Here is a 15,622-nt window from a genome sequence, read left to right as displayed (position 1 = left end):
TGAAAACACCTGTCTTAAATCCTGTACATGTTGGTCCAGATTATCACTAGTAATAATGATATCGTCTAAATAGATAAATGTGGACTTTCCAAGAACAGGCCTTAGCACAATGTCCATACATCGCTGAAATGTTGCCGGTGCCCCTGAAAGGCCAAACAGCATACGCAGGAATGCATAAGCGCCAGACTTGGTTATAAAAGCAGTCTTAGGCACATCTTCCGGTCTAACTCCTATTTGAAAATAACCAGTCGTTAAGTCTAAAGTAGTCATGTATTTGGTAGAAGTTATGTTCCTTAGAATTTCTTCAATAATAGGTAACTGATATACCGGATATTTAGTCATGGAGTTTAATTTACGATAGTCAATTGCAAAACGCCACCTTTTCGGATGTGTTACCGGATAGTCATTATTTTCCTTACATAACACAACCGGGCTAGCATAACTACTTGAGATGGGCGTTATGATCTTTTTACGTAACATATCTCGAATGTGCCACTCTATAATTTTTTCTTTATTCTTATCATATCGGTATGGTTTGTGGCGAACTGGTAGTGAATCTCCGGTGTCGATACTATGGTTAGTAACTTGAGTAAATCCGTTAATATCACTAAATAACGAAGCAAATTCACTTACCACTTGTCGAATTTTTTGTTGCTCTTCCTTAGGCAGGTGGTCAAGGTTTAACGTTGGTGGTTCTGTTTTTTCTTCTCGAACTGGTTTCATCGTCAGCTTAAGGGACGCTTCGTTAAAATCCAGTGTTGCTTCTGCCTCTGAAAGAAAATCTATCCCTAAGATGACATGTGCTTGCAAATTCTTTACGATAAAGAACATAATCTTTACCTGCTCGTCCTTGATACGAATGTATAACGGTAATTTACCTATGCACTTGCATCTTTCTCCCTGCGCAGCTAACACTGTCGTATTATCCGAATTATATATGCGGTATTTACGGAAATACTTCCTAAAAAAATCTTCTGCCACACAGGAACACTGCGCGCCTGTATCCAGGAGTGCGGTGGCTGGGATCTTATTCACCAACACTTCAATCTTTGGAAGAGTGAAATTTTTCACCATCACTGTATTTAACTTGAAGGAAGAGGGGTTTTCTTGGCCTTCGGATTTCCGCACCCTCGCGTCAGCAGAAATCCGTTTTAGTTTAAATCTTGTTTCTTCCTTTCCATGCTTTCCTTCTTTTTCCGCTGGCCTTCAGACTTTTTTTCTGGCTTACTATTGAACTGTCGACGTTCGCCGGTTGTTTTTGGATACTCGGGTTTCCTTGCCCACTGATTCGCTTTGCTTCCGTAGCCGTGTTCTTGACTTTGCTGTGGTCTTGGCGCACCAAATTGGCTTCTTTGCTCATACTGGCGTCTTCTTTCAATGTCCGCCGTTCTTCTACTTTCAAACTGGATTGCTAGCTCAAATAACTTTTCCAGTGTAGTCGGATTCCTTAATTCAATAAAGTCTTGTACTTGGGGAAGTAACCTCGGCAAAATCACTTGAATTATCTCAGGATCCGGACGGTTTCCATACAAGAGTTTGAAGACGTGAATTTGTCTTAAAATAAAGCTTGAGAGATTTTCAATTCGTTTCTGGTATATGCTGAAAAGTTCCGCTTCTAATCTTGCACGATCTCTTACGACAGGGAAGGCTTTTACTAAGGCGGTCTTAAATTTTCGTAAGTATAGGTGGGACTTCCCGCTTGACCCAAGAGGCTTCTGCCTATACATTTGAACCAATTAAGCGCTTGGCCCCTCAAAGCGCTGGTAGCTAAGGTGATTTTCTGGAACTCATGCACTGGATACAGCATGAAGTGGTCATCCAATTTTTCCAAAAAACTGGTTACCGGTGAGTTTCCATTAAATGTTGCTTCTGGTTTCATCGATGCGCGCATGGTCTGGACGATGTAACCAAATCCTTCCAGGGCGGCAGCTGGCATTTCTGGATTCTAAGCTGCTTCTGCAGGCAGCACAGGTTCTTCTTGACTCGGTCATGGTTATTCTTCTTCGTCGGGCGCCACTATCAGGTTCTGTGTTCCTCCTTACTTGCCTAGGGAACATTTAACTGACCTGACTCGGAACAGGGAGCTTACTAAAGCTATGTTCAATAAATTTGGGAAGTAGACAATACACACAGGAAGGGTATACGAAACCCTTTATTTTTCTCTCTTTACAGTGATTTCCGGACTTCGGAATACAGAGACCAACCACTTGTGGTCTGAACGTAAGAATATAAAAATATTAACTAAACTCTAACTAAACTAACTTTGGATTAATCAAACAAGTGCCTACTCCAAGATTAGCCGTATATTAACAAAAAACCGTATGTAGTACAGAGAATTGCTAACACTACGATACGTTTAAAATTATCAAGAGGATTAAACCTCTGGCCTTGAAGGCAACCAGCAACCGAGTAAAACTACTATGGCAAGCGGCCTGCTTCTAATAGCTCCTTCCTCTCTCTTGCTTGGCAAAAAGCCACAATTTAAGTACTTGGCGTTAGCAAGACAAATTTGCATACATAAGTTAAAGCTTTTAAGTCTGGCCGGAAGTAGAAAATAAGAAGTGATAGTAAAGATTTAAAATAAAATAAACGTTAGTAAAACTTAGGATCCTTACAATATTAGATTAAGTTTATTCTTATAGAAAAAAAAAAGTAATAATGTATATATGTGCAAGATAAGTTGATAAAAAGGTTTATTTTTTATTGTTTACTTAAAACATCCAACAGAAGTTTTTGTGTACGTTCATACACTTAAAATTTATATGCAAAAATTGATTCACATATTTGCATTAAACTGAATATTTTTAAATACATTTTCTTAGATTAATAATTTACTTATGTAAAATTTACTATTATATTTTACTCTATATACGTACAAATATATTGCATTGTTTCAGACTTCCATATTAGATATTTGGATAAAAAAGGCCAAGCATTTTTAGATGTCACATCTATAAATAGTATAAAGCAAAAATTTTACAGGGAAAAAAAAACACACACACATACACAGAAAAAAAAAAAAAAAAAAAAAAAAAAAAAAAAAAGGACGTTACAAGTACAGTTCTTATACTAGAAATTAGGTTCTTTGAACCTATAAGTTCTTTTGATAAAGTTAATGACAAGACATAGACATTTATTTCTTAAATATAATATATAAATATGCCATCTATTACATGAATATAATATATATATATATATATATATATATTAATATATAAATATGCTTGAATATAATATATAATTATTTTCAGGAAAATAATTTTTTTAGAAATATTCATAACATTATAATTTTTCTAACAAAAATAATCATCTCTTATCATACTTCAATACCATAAAATATATTTGGAGGTAAAATTGACTTTCTGTGTTCCTGTATAAAGTTTTATTTTTGAGCTTAAGGGGGCAGGATATGATAATAAAACAAATACTGCATAAGTCATTTGTAAGCGATTATTTTCTATATTCAGAGTGTGTAATCAGTCATATATATTTATAAAAAATACCTTAGAATTATTTTTATTATAATTTTATACATATCCCCGTCCTGCTTTTCAATGTTAAATATAAGAGAGTCAACTGTATTTTTAATAAATCATCAGGTACACTATCAAAAGGTAAAAAATTTTCACGTCTTTATATTAAAATTTGAGTTCTTCTAAGAGTTTAAAACAAACCCACTCACAAAAGTTTGCTGTAGAAACCAAAATTATGATAAAAAATTTCTAAACTTTTTATGAAGGAGCTGGGTGGTTTGTTTACATTCTTTTTCAGCAAGACTTTTTTCGAGACTGGATTCAAAAATGTATGCATGCATGTGTATCTGTATGTACGTACGTACAGGTGTGTGCACACACACATACATATGCTACATGAACACCTACATCCGTACATACAAGCATATGCACATACATTTCTGAATTAATATCCTTAACACACACTTTATGTATATAAATACTTCTGTATGCAATTTTATAGAAATATTTAGCTACGCATGATAGAAAAGTTACACAAGGTTTTAAGATGATTTTTCAATTCCGTTTCATAAGAATGTGATTTTACTGCTTGCATGCATGATTTATCTAAATCTGTTGATAAGAATTTCAAGAAATTCTGATTATTTGTGTAAACTCCGTATCTGTATAAAATAGTCAAACATTAGCAATTTAAAACAACAATAATATTCAGATATATTTAAAGTTCTTTATTTTATATTGAGTTTTAGATATCGATCAAAGAATGATAGTAATTAGCGTTTTCTTGACATTCTAGCGCTACACTGAAAAGCAATTCACCCTTCCGATAATCAACACAAATGTAAACAAACATCTCTTCACGACTAAGGTTCCTATATAATCGTGAATAAGGCTATTAGAGGAGCCTTATTCACGGCTGGTCGGATTGCGCAGAAATCCAAGGAGGTTAGAATAGAAAGAGGGAAGGTTCAACTCAAACGGTGAAGCTTGGCAGCCATGTTCCTGTTATCAATGACACTTGTGCAAGGAAGTCTGTAATTGCAATATTTTTTTTTTCTTTTCTTTTTGAAGAATGTCAACTTGTGTTGTATATGGATGCACAAACAGATTTTCGAAAAAGATTCCTGGGATTACTTTTCACGCGTAAGTATTGATTTTCTCTTTTTTATGTAATTTGATAACTTAGGTAAAAAATATCACAATGTCATGTTGTATTCTTTCCAGATGTGAAAAAGGGACTTAATAATAATCAAAATATGTGAAATACATTTTAATGTTTCTGTTTATAGCTGACATCTTTGTTCCTTAACATACAGTGATATATGCAAGGATTTAAACTGTATAATTTGAACGTTTTAGGTAATTCGTTTGATAATTTTCATGAAAAGTAAGACACCAATTGTTACCATTTTTATGAATTGTAAAGGTGTTAAACAAAGTAATGCTTTTTTATGTATTAATTATTATTCATTTAAGTTTTGAAAACTGTTAGGAATATAATTTGTGCATTTGATCAAGATAAACTAACTTTTATGTTGTTAAAATTTCTTTTGCATAAATTTAAATTTGTGGACAGTATAGCGATAAAAGTAAGTAAAATATTTACACAACTGAACATGTGGAAAGACGTATGCAAAAATATAAGTATAGGTATATTTCTGTAATTCAGCTTAATTCAAGGCAATTTCTTTGAGATTCATGAATATGAAACGTGCATAAACTGAAATCACTGAATATTTTAGTAATATATTTTTTTAGTACATATATTTTAGTAATATTTATTTTCTTGTTGTTATAAGATTGTTGGTTGTGAAAAGAATCTATTTAAAACTTTCATTAAAAAAAAAAAAAAAGCAACCCGTGACTATCTTTTTAGATAATTATCTGCTATTCATTTCAGGTTAAAATTATTTTAAATGATTCTTTAATAAATTACAATATTGTGAATAAATCAGAAATATAACTTCTTAAAGGAAAAATTGGAAAGTACACCCAACAGGTTGCTAATAAAACCTAAACAAATTCTTGAAAAATGCAGAAACATTATTTTTAAAGGCTTTAATGTTATGCACATGCATTCAGATTTCGAACTATTTCTTAATGGTTCTGTACGTAGTAAATTACGGATATCATCTTTATAACTTTGAAACAAAATACTAACAACATTTCATTATAAATTTTACATATTTTTATTGGAAAATACATGCACGGAACAGCTTAAAAACACGTATGTTTCACTGCCGTAATGCAATGTTTTGAAGTTACTAACATGGACGCCGCTTGTTCGGTGGAGTTTCACTGCCCGATAGTGGAGGAAACTGCGAACCCTCCCTCCTTCTATTCTAACCTCCTTGCAGAAATCATGAAAGTGTTTCTGCGCAACTAGTCGTACGTTTAGCATTTTTACCATGTTTCAGCTAGCCGTCCGACATCGTAAGGGTAGACACAGCCGTATTATGAATAGTACCAAAATAGTACCAACAAGAATAACAAGTATTTAACAAACTAATTTTGTTAAGTACTTGTTAAAGTTATACTTATTGTATCCTTTGTAACTAATTATTGATTAGATTTTGTGCTAGATTAGCATTGTAGATAAAATATAATAGTGTAAAACATCAAAGTAATAGGCATAAAAAGAACTGCTTCCTTTACTCACGCTTTTGAAAAATTAAATAACTGTATTAGGTACTCTGAGTAAAGCTATTTTGTCAAAATTAAGGTAACAATCTTGCATACATTTATTTAATCGTAATATAGATATAAGTATAAATTACAAAATTATTTAAAAAATATCTATTACTATATTGAATCGGAAGAGAATTATAACAATGTAAAATTTACAATTAGGCAAAATATCAAATGTAGGTTATCAGAAATTTTGCCATGTATGTCATATATGTTTAAAACTATGTCAATGTAAAATTGTTTTTTGTGTAAATTTATAGCTGCTATTATAGTTATCTTAGAAGCAGTATAAAAATTCTCTCAGTTAACATGCAGATAAAGAAATGATTAGAAATAAACGTGCATTAAATAAAAAAAACCTGCAAATAAAAATTTTAAAAAGCCACGGAACTTTATGTTAAAAGAGTAGCCCATTTTATCTATTATTTTAAAATTGAGTAAGTATTATTAAATTTTTTAATGGTTCAGTCTAAAATGCATAAAGCAGTAACATTGTCTCTTCCAAATTATAGCTATCTTTCACACACAGCTCATTTTAAACGCTGGTTCAAAAATGCTAATTTCCAAGCCATGAATTGCATCTGCGCGCTCAGTGTCATCATGACTATGTCATCACTTCTCCCTTTCTGCTTCAGGGGGAAAAGCTCTATGAGCTAGCCCTTCTCTTCTAAGTCCTGGATAAGCAAACAGCAAACATAATAATATTTTCCAAATACGTATCCCGATCTGCTGCGACGGATAATCCCTTAGCAGGGAAAAAGTATCACGCTGTCCTCCTAGAAGTAGAGCTACTAGAGATACAGGCTGACTCGTCAGCCATTTTGAATCTAAGCTTTAGGGTTGCAATTTAGGTGTGGAGCGGCAACTTTGGCTCTTTAGCGCTGTCCGCTAAAATTTAACATTCTAGAGAATCCGAATTTCAGCTTTTTTTGCATCCATATAAAAATGTGTGGCTTTTTCCCCTTCTTTTGTCTGCAGTTCAGATTCTTTCTCGTATTTTTTTTTTAAATTGCAAAATTTCTCGTATGATTCAAGTTATTTTAAAAGTTTCTAAAACATTTTCACATATCATATTTCAAATTTGTATTTTTAGTTAAAAATACTTTCTTTTTGAATTCCTTTATTGAATTTTCAATTTTTTCTTTTAAATACATGCATAATGTTACTCATCTCAAAATGTATTTTTTGACAAGAGCTTTCCCTCAACCTCCATTAATTTAGGATAAGGTTTAATCTTTAATTCTTGTTTTTTATTTTTAATATGTTATTTGAATTTTGCTCACATGGAATCAAACGTCTATTACTGTAGCAAATTTGTTAAAAATGTTATTTTGTGTGTGTTTTCAGAAAAAGCTGCTAAACACTTTATGATTTTAAATACTGATTCAGGATATACACCTTTAAATTATAATGCTTTTAGAATGAAGTGCAGAATGCTATAAAAATTACTTCAATGCTCAGATGACTGTGGGATTCATAGATTTAATAGAGTAAAAAATTCCATTAAATATTTTTTTTTTGTTCTTTATTTAGCTAAAAACAATATTAAAATAATACACACAGAAATAAATAAAAATAAAAATAATACCTTTACATACAGAATTTACAGATACTATTTACTTATAAGTTTATTTGTTGTTGATGGTTACTTTTTATTATACTTGGAAAAATTATACTTACATACATATGCTCTTAATATTACACGTATCTGAATATTTAAATGATAATTCCATAACATAATAAGATTCAATCTATATCACAGCAAAGACAATACTTAAATCACAGTTCTTTTTATTAATTAATTTGCATAAGTAAAAACATAAAAATATTATTTAGCTTAAAATCTATAAAATAAGTCCTCTAGTAACAAACATATGACAAACACATATAGTGAAAATAAAGATAAATAAATAAAAATGTTTTGCTTTTTTGTTTAATGTAGTGCAATTCAGTCTATTATATTCAAATTTTATTAAAACATACTGCAGTAATTGAATTTTTTTCCATTATACATCAAACTGCTTTATATAGAATGATATTATATTAGTTTTACTTTTAAAACTAATATAATATAATTAATTCTCATTTATATGCGGAGATGTTTGAATAAATGCAAAAAACCATCTGAATAAATCTTAGCCAACACTATTCAGATAGTATTCTTGTTTTCAAGGTATATCATTTTTATTTTGTTCTTTTTCCATTAAAGGAGCTAACCTAAGAGACTTATTTCATTTACATATATCTCATTGATATTATAAATATAGCTTAAACATGTTTTATGTGCATACTCAAAGGGGGGTGGAAAGTAAGCCTTGATTCAAAATCTGTTTTAAAGCAATAAGTAAATAAATAAAATACACTGGTTCTATTAGAACGTCAAAAAATACTGTTATGTATTCTATAAACAAATACAAATTATCACATCATACCACATAACCCTGGTACAAAAGAAGAAATGTCTGATTAGGAACATACTCTATTTATTTGGTAAAAAAGAAGAGTAAAACATATGCAACATCTCATTATGAAAAATCCTGCAAGCCATTACAATACTATAAGACATTGATTAGTAAGGTAAACATCAGTTGATCATTCTTTCACAACAGCAATAAATGTTTCATTCAAAATTCCTAATAACATGCCAAAACAGATTCACAATTGATGCCTCATTTAAGGTCACACAAAAGTAAATCCGATTTAGCTGACTATGACTTCTATTGTAGAGGACTTTCTAAGGAGAACTGGCTTGTATTCACATTATACATGGGGAAAAACCACAAAAAAACCAACCATGCAGCCAGCCTGTTCGGAAATAGAACAGAAGATGGAACTCCCAGCATTCAGTAACTTTAACCATTCAGCTGTTGGTGGGCCTAATTATTATTCGAAGAGACAAGCAGTAATTTTTTCAGTGACAACTACTCTACTTTTTTACAGACAGAACTGAACAGCAAAAACTTCTTAAACTCTTGATTAGATTCTAGTTTACTTTCTTCCTTTTAAAAGCAGGAGATGCAAAACTTTGCCGCTGCTGCCTTTTATTTTGAAGAAGCTTCTTGAGACCAATTCCACGGGCAGTCAAATAATATTTTATTATCTTTGTTTTGATATTGCAACAGGAGGGAATATTTACCTTGCCTGCTTTCTTACAAATCATATTAACAAATTCCACATCCATAGTTACATTTCCATGTATTATTTCATCTTGAAAGTTTTAAATTATTTTTTCACACAGAAGGCACAATTTAAAAATTTCTGGAGGACATTTAAGCCCACCTAAATTTGCAAAATTAATTATGTACTGCTTATTTTCATCAATGGAAGGAAGTATTTTGCTCACAAACTAAGAGAAACTGTGAGCATGAATTACAAGCATTTTTCAAAACAGAATTTATTGCAGCTCCTGCAATATAACAGACGTTATTTTCCTCACTAAGGGTGAGATTCTGTAGAGATACATCAGAAACTTCTGGTATGGTAACAGGCTCTAAAGCTATTTTCTCCTTCAGAAATTCAAATTAATCTTTTGCATAGTTTAATAAGTAAATATCTGAATCAGTAGCATAACTGGAGTTCTTAATGTCAGATATAAACTGAGATAAACAGATAAGTTTTAATGCTTTCACAGCTTGCAAAGCACTTGGCCTCAAACCAGCTTTTCTGCGTATCTGAGAAAATACATTTTCTAGAGCATCTTGTGTCAATCTGCTCGTCAAAATAAACTGAAAATCATTCAGAAAACATGCTTCTGCTAACTGTATGGCTGATAAAGTAGAAAGAATCAAACCAGTATGTAATGGTTTCCACCCTTTACCAATTTCTATAAGCTGTATAACATTAAAAAATTCAAAAAGTAACTCAATTTTTTTTGCTTTTATTTGTCACAGAAATTGAGTTCTTTCTACATCTAGAGGATAGCATTTGAAACCACTGACATATAAATCTTATCCACCATGCTGTTGTAAGAGCATTAGGGCTTATCTCTTTTAAAGCTACTGCCTTCTCCAATTCCACAGCTGTTTTAATTGAAAAAAACCTCACAGCAGAAGCAACATTCATTTTATCAAAATGTGAGGGGAAGAGGTCTTCTTTGCTGAGATGATGCATAGTTCTCAAACCACAATTTTGGTTTGTTTCAGTAATCCAGATGTCTTTTATAAATCCTGCAGATACATGCAAAGTAACCAAATTTTCTTTACTGCAAACATAACTGGGCAGTTTTATACTATGATTAAGAGTTGCAGACCAGAGATTTTTTAAAAGATGTGGCACATCTGCAAATACATAAATAATTTTGCCCTTAATTTCAGTAGTGAAATTATTTCTTTGGTTTCGAGAAACAGATATTCCCAAAGAATTCCACAGGCTTCTATTTACTGCTGCCATATCGCTAACAATACCAACAACATTAAATCCAACAGAATTGACAGCTTCGATAACATTGACAACAAGTTGTTTGAGCTGGCATCCTGTTACCTGTCCAGTTATCTCATGGGCAACCACTTGCTTCCATTTCAGCTTCAGACCTCTTAGTAAAATAACTAAATAGTGATTTCCTGCACCCTTTTGATTTCCTAATGTACATTTACCAATAAATTTACGTTTTGAAATATCAAAATCAGGATTGCCAGAAATCTCCATTTCATCCAATGATAAAATACAGTCTTTATCACTAGCATTCATTTTTTCTCCTTTAATTTTCAAAAGTTCAATCATGTCACTGATGACTCCAAAATTCATTTCAAGACCTTGAAGTCTTTTATTTAAAGTGCTGTATGAAGGCACAGGAAAACCTATTCTGTGCAAGTAATTATAACCATGCTTGCCCTAGGCAAATCTAACTTTGAGGCCTTTTATTATTCCCCCGTTAGACCATTTTGCAATGCTTCTATGAGGAATTTTCAACATTGCTATTTGTTCATCTGAAAGAAATGTTTTCACTCCTTTCAGCAACTTGAAGGACATGAAGTTGAATTTCAGTGCTATGCCATTTTTTTAAAACATTAATGTCACTTTTTTTTGGTTGCTCTAAGTTCTTTCAGTAATATTTTGTTCTGGCATTGCAGAAGTGAGATCAATTCAGTCTGCTGTTTTATAAAATTCCTTAAAAGAACATCCTGGAATAAAGAAAAAATCTATATGAATAATCATCAAAGAAGGGGGGGGGGGGCGAACACAACAAACAAACAAAAAAGATCTGAAAAGTTTCAGATTTTAAATTACACCCAAAGGGGCTTTTTTTGACATTTTGTGTTTTACCTTTATTTATTAAATATCAAGTTTTTCACACTTAAACTATAAAATTCACTTCAACAGCAATATTGCAAGATAATTTTAAAATGAACATATCTTCAGAATTCCCGATTCATTGTCTCACACGCCGGAGATAAAAGTGTCTTTTCTGTACAACATTGCCATTGCTCGCTTTGAAATCCTCAAGTTTGTTAATCAAAAATTCGTTAAAGTTTTACAACATATAAAATCTATATTAAAACAAATTCCAAATTTCAAATTCGGGCTTCCAGATGTCCATATTCACAGTAGAATTAAGTCATTCAAAATTTGATGGCTCTAGGTACCGTTGTTTTATCAGAATGCGAAAAACATACATGCATTTATGCAGATTCTTCACTATATAATAGGGTGATAATATTTCGTGGCAACAATTTGAAAAGTGATGCAGCCATTTATAGTGTTTCAATACAAAACGAAAACAATAGTCCTTCAGCGACAAAGCCCCTTTGGATTAAATAGATAAAATAGATAATAAATCTATTAATTATTAATCTATTTATTATCCTTAAACAGATAATAAATCCACAAAATAAAAATGAAACTTCCAGGTCTCTTTTCCTACACTGTGGTGGGTTTTTAAATTTGACTCTATTGTTTTCAGCATTTTCTAGATTATTTTTGTTTTATTTTCTAATATTTAAAATTTATTTCACTTAAAAATAATTTTAAAAATTTATTTCCAGCTTTTCAAGGGATCGATTATCTCCATAATCATGAGCAATTTAATAACACTAATTATCAACTTATATCACAGCCTTCACAAATGCTGATGAAATTAATTAAAATTAATTACAATTTGGTTGCAAGATGAGTCTAAAGGTTGTTTTTGCAAACAAAACTGAAATTTACATAGAGAATTTGCAACTATAGATGAAATTAATTACATTCCTTTTACCAAAAAATTACTTTATAGAACATTTTAAATGTATATAAGGAAGCAATTTAATTATACATTAGTTATCAACTTACATCAGAGCCTTCACAAATAGATGGTATTTCATTGCAAAATGAGGCTAAAGGCTGTTCTTGCAAACAAACCTGAAATGTACACAAAGAATTTGTAAATGCTGATGAAATTAATTACATTCCTTTTACCCCCCCTCAAAAAAAAGTGAATAGAAACGTTTTGTATAAGCAAGCAATTTAATAATACACTAATTATCTACTTACATGAGATCCTTCACAAATAGATGGCATTTTATCACAAGATGAAGTTGAAGCTTGTTCTTGCAAACAAACCTGAAATATATATATAAGAAATTTAGAAATATAGATAATATAAACTACATTCATTTTAAGAAATAATTATTTTACATAACATTTTATAATTCATAAATAGATAATAAATTGTTAACACTCAAAATTCAAAAACAATTCCATAGCACAACAGCCAGATATAGTACAGCTGTTTAGGAACCATAAGACAAACAATTTCATATTTCAGAAATCGTACAAAAATTCATCAATATATGTAAAACATATGACATTTAATAGCTGCTCAAATGAAAACATAGATTCTTTACTAGCAGCAGTTATTTAATCAGAAGGTAATGCTAAATTTTGTTGCAAACACACCTGAGATGTACTGTAATGTACACATTTGCAACCACTGGTGAAATGAAACAAAGTGCATGATTATGAAGATGGAAACATTTAAAAAAACATAGTACAGTTTACGAATAGATGTTAAAAAACTATTAAAATGTTTTAGAAGTGCAAAATGGCAATTTACATCAAATACTTTGGCAGCAAAATTTATTTCTCCAAAATATGAAGCTGAAGGTTGTGGCAAATGAATCTAAAAGAAATTATAATATATGAAATATGTGGAAGTGAAAGAAATTATAAACTCTGATCAGATAAAAATAAATAAAAATAATCATTACCATTTTAAAAGTAACTTTCAACTTATAAAAAAGCATAAATACATTGGACTGTTCATAGCATTCATACTTCTTAAACATAAGTAAATATTACGTTAACATATTTTTAAATTTTAGAAACAGTGTTAATACTTTTTAGAAAAAGTTTATAATACTAAATATTTAATAACTGTTCAAATGAAGACTTACAACAGATGGTTCAGCAACAGAAATCGCTTCAGTTGATAAAGGTAAACTGTGCAGCAAGCCACCCTGAAGATGCAAAAATTATGAAACACATATAAGTAAGGATACCTGAAAATGCTGATAAATAAAATATACTTAATGTAACTTTAATAATAAATAATATAAATAATCCTAATAAGTTTTGTAAATCTTTAAACAAAAAATAACAACATTCAGACAAGACATATAAGACATTAAAAAATACATTTAAATCAATGTATTATAACTATATTATTGTATTACTCAAGATTAAAATTATTAATTTCAATATTATTTCTTTTACTTATACATATTTCTCTCTATTTATCTGGAATACATATTTCTCCATACATATTTCTCTCTATTTATCTGGAATTTAAAATTAAGCAAAAAAGCAACTTTAGTTTAATACAAATTTTGATTTAAACTCTTTTGACTTTGAAGGCAATCAGATACAGGTTTCTTTCTTTTAGGAGCAAATTTGAAGAAACCAGACCCATGTGTGACTGTCCTTGAAAAACTACAAAAACTTTATCCAAAAACTACATCAAATTGAGGTTTTATGCCTAATTTTCAATATATGATTATAACAAAGTACATACTTAATTATATATATAACAACAGCAAAATTTTAATTTTTTAATCTAATCTTAGGGACTGTAATTACAGCTTTATCACATAATGCCTTAATTTCAATATTTTTATTCTTTTATAAAGCAATTTAGTCCATTTGTAATAAAAACATATTTTTTTATGAAAACCATAGAAATAAAAAACACATACATTACAAAAATTGGATGTAACTGAACGGTGCTTTGGTAAACCAATGCCTTTTAGACGCTGTGGGGTCAACAGTTGTGGGGGGATTAGGCACATTGAAAAGAGTTGGCACAGCATTGGGCTTGAGTTTTTTTACGCCCATCTTGCCTAGAGCATTCAAATTGATTTTCTTCAAAATGTACCTGCATATTTAACAAAAGCATGCATGAAATTTAACATTAAAATCAAAAGCACTAGTATTTAATTACAGTTACATATATTATATTAATTTAAGAATGTAATTTTCTGATAAATTTAATTTTTTTTATGAAAATAGAACAAAATTTTTAAAAAGTAATTATGTTTGTAAAACTACTTAAAACATATTTCCTGCTCACACACTAAAAATAAATTTAATGGACCTATAGTTAAAAATACATTAGGATTTACTACTACAATAAAGGATAATAATGTGATCAAAACGATTCATCGAATATTTAAATTAATATTTAACTTCTTAAAAATGTCTAAAAATACAGAATATATTTATCTTACTATAAAGAAAAAACAAAATCATTTATTATTTGGATCATACCATCCAGTTTTTAACATTGGCGCCAAATATCCGATTTGGCGACAATATATCAGAATCAAAACATAGAATGCTACTTTAAATCACCAATCGTACAGTAAAATTAAAGAAAAGAAAAAGGCACATCACATTTCTAACTGAGCACAAAGTTTACATGAAATGTATGATACAAATTTTACAAACGGTATAAACTTTTCACGATAACAAAAGAAACAACGATATTTTACTGCACAAACACATACACATTCCGCAGTTGATTTTGTACTTATAAAATTAGTTGATAGTCAATAAGTGACAGTTAAATGAAAATACATATTTTAAAGTACCAAGAAGAGTAATTTTTCTAACATTCTATGGAAAAATACGAAGCTGAACTTACCTCACAAAGATACGCTCCGGGGTCCGGGATCCATTGACCTCGACGAGAATTAACTATCCATTTTCTTCGTCTTTCTTCATTTCTAGGGAAACGAAACATCCTAAAGTTATTTTTAGACTGATTCGAACAATTTGGTGCAGCACAACCACCCATATTTCTGAAAATTAGGTCGGAATCGATCCACAAATATGTCAACAAATCAGTGCAAATCCAATAGCGAATACCAACAAGTTAGCTTCAAAATGGATGATGATTCAGCTCCCCTTTATTCAGTCTTACCTAGAAGAAGTACGTCATCGGATGACAACCATAACTTGGTCTACCATAATAAGCCGTTTGTCCCCGT

General features: G+C 30.5%; 1 protein-coding gene across 1 annotated transcript; it reads right to left on the bottom strand.

Moving 5' to 3' along the window:
• Positions 1-13,377: 13,377 nt before the first annotated feature.
• LOC146994145 (THAP domain-containing protein 2-like) lies at positions 13,378-15,547 on the bottom strand. The gene is made up of 3 exons (XM_085826885.1): positions 15,277-15,547; positions 14,330-14,508; positions 13,378-13,594 (listed from the first exon to the last, which is right to left on the bottom strand). Exons 1-2 carry the CDS (start codon positions 15,427-15,429, stop codon positions 14,413-14,415), a joined length of 249 nt encoding a protein of 82 aa, XP_085683011.1. The 5' UTR covers positions 15,430-15,547; the 3' UTR covers positions 13,378-13,594; positions 14,330-14,412.
• Positions 15,548-15,622: the final 75 nt, after the last annotated feature.

Source organism: Stegodyphus dumicola, chromosome 11 (assembly GCF_044657685.1).
Source record: "Stegodyphus dumicola isolate Sdum_Otavi_A_Nest chromosome 11, ASM4465768v1".
NCBI lineage: Eukaryota > Metazoa > Arthropoda > Arachnida > Araneae > Eresidae > Stegodyphus > Stegodyphus dumicola.
Note: the sequence above shows the minus strand (reverse complement) of the source record. Positions and strands in the feature narration are given on the sequence as shown.

Excerpts from the sequence above, each read along its gene's own strand:
- LOC146994145 (XM_085826885.1), bottom strand. The coding sequence starts at position 15,429 with ATGGGTGGTTGTGCTGCACCAAATTGTTCGAATCAGTCTAAAAATAAC. Across the intron at positions 14,509-15,276 it reads CCGGAGCGTATCTTTGTGAG|GTACATTTTGAAGAAAATCA; the intron begins GTAAGTTCAGCT and ends TTAAATATGCAG.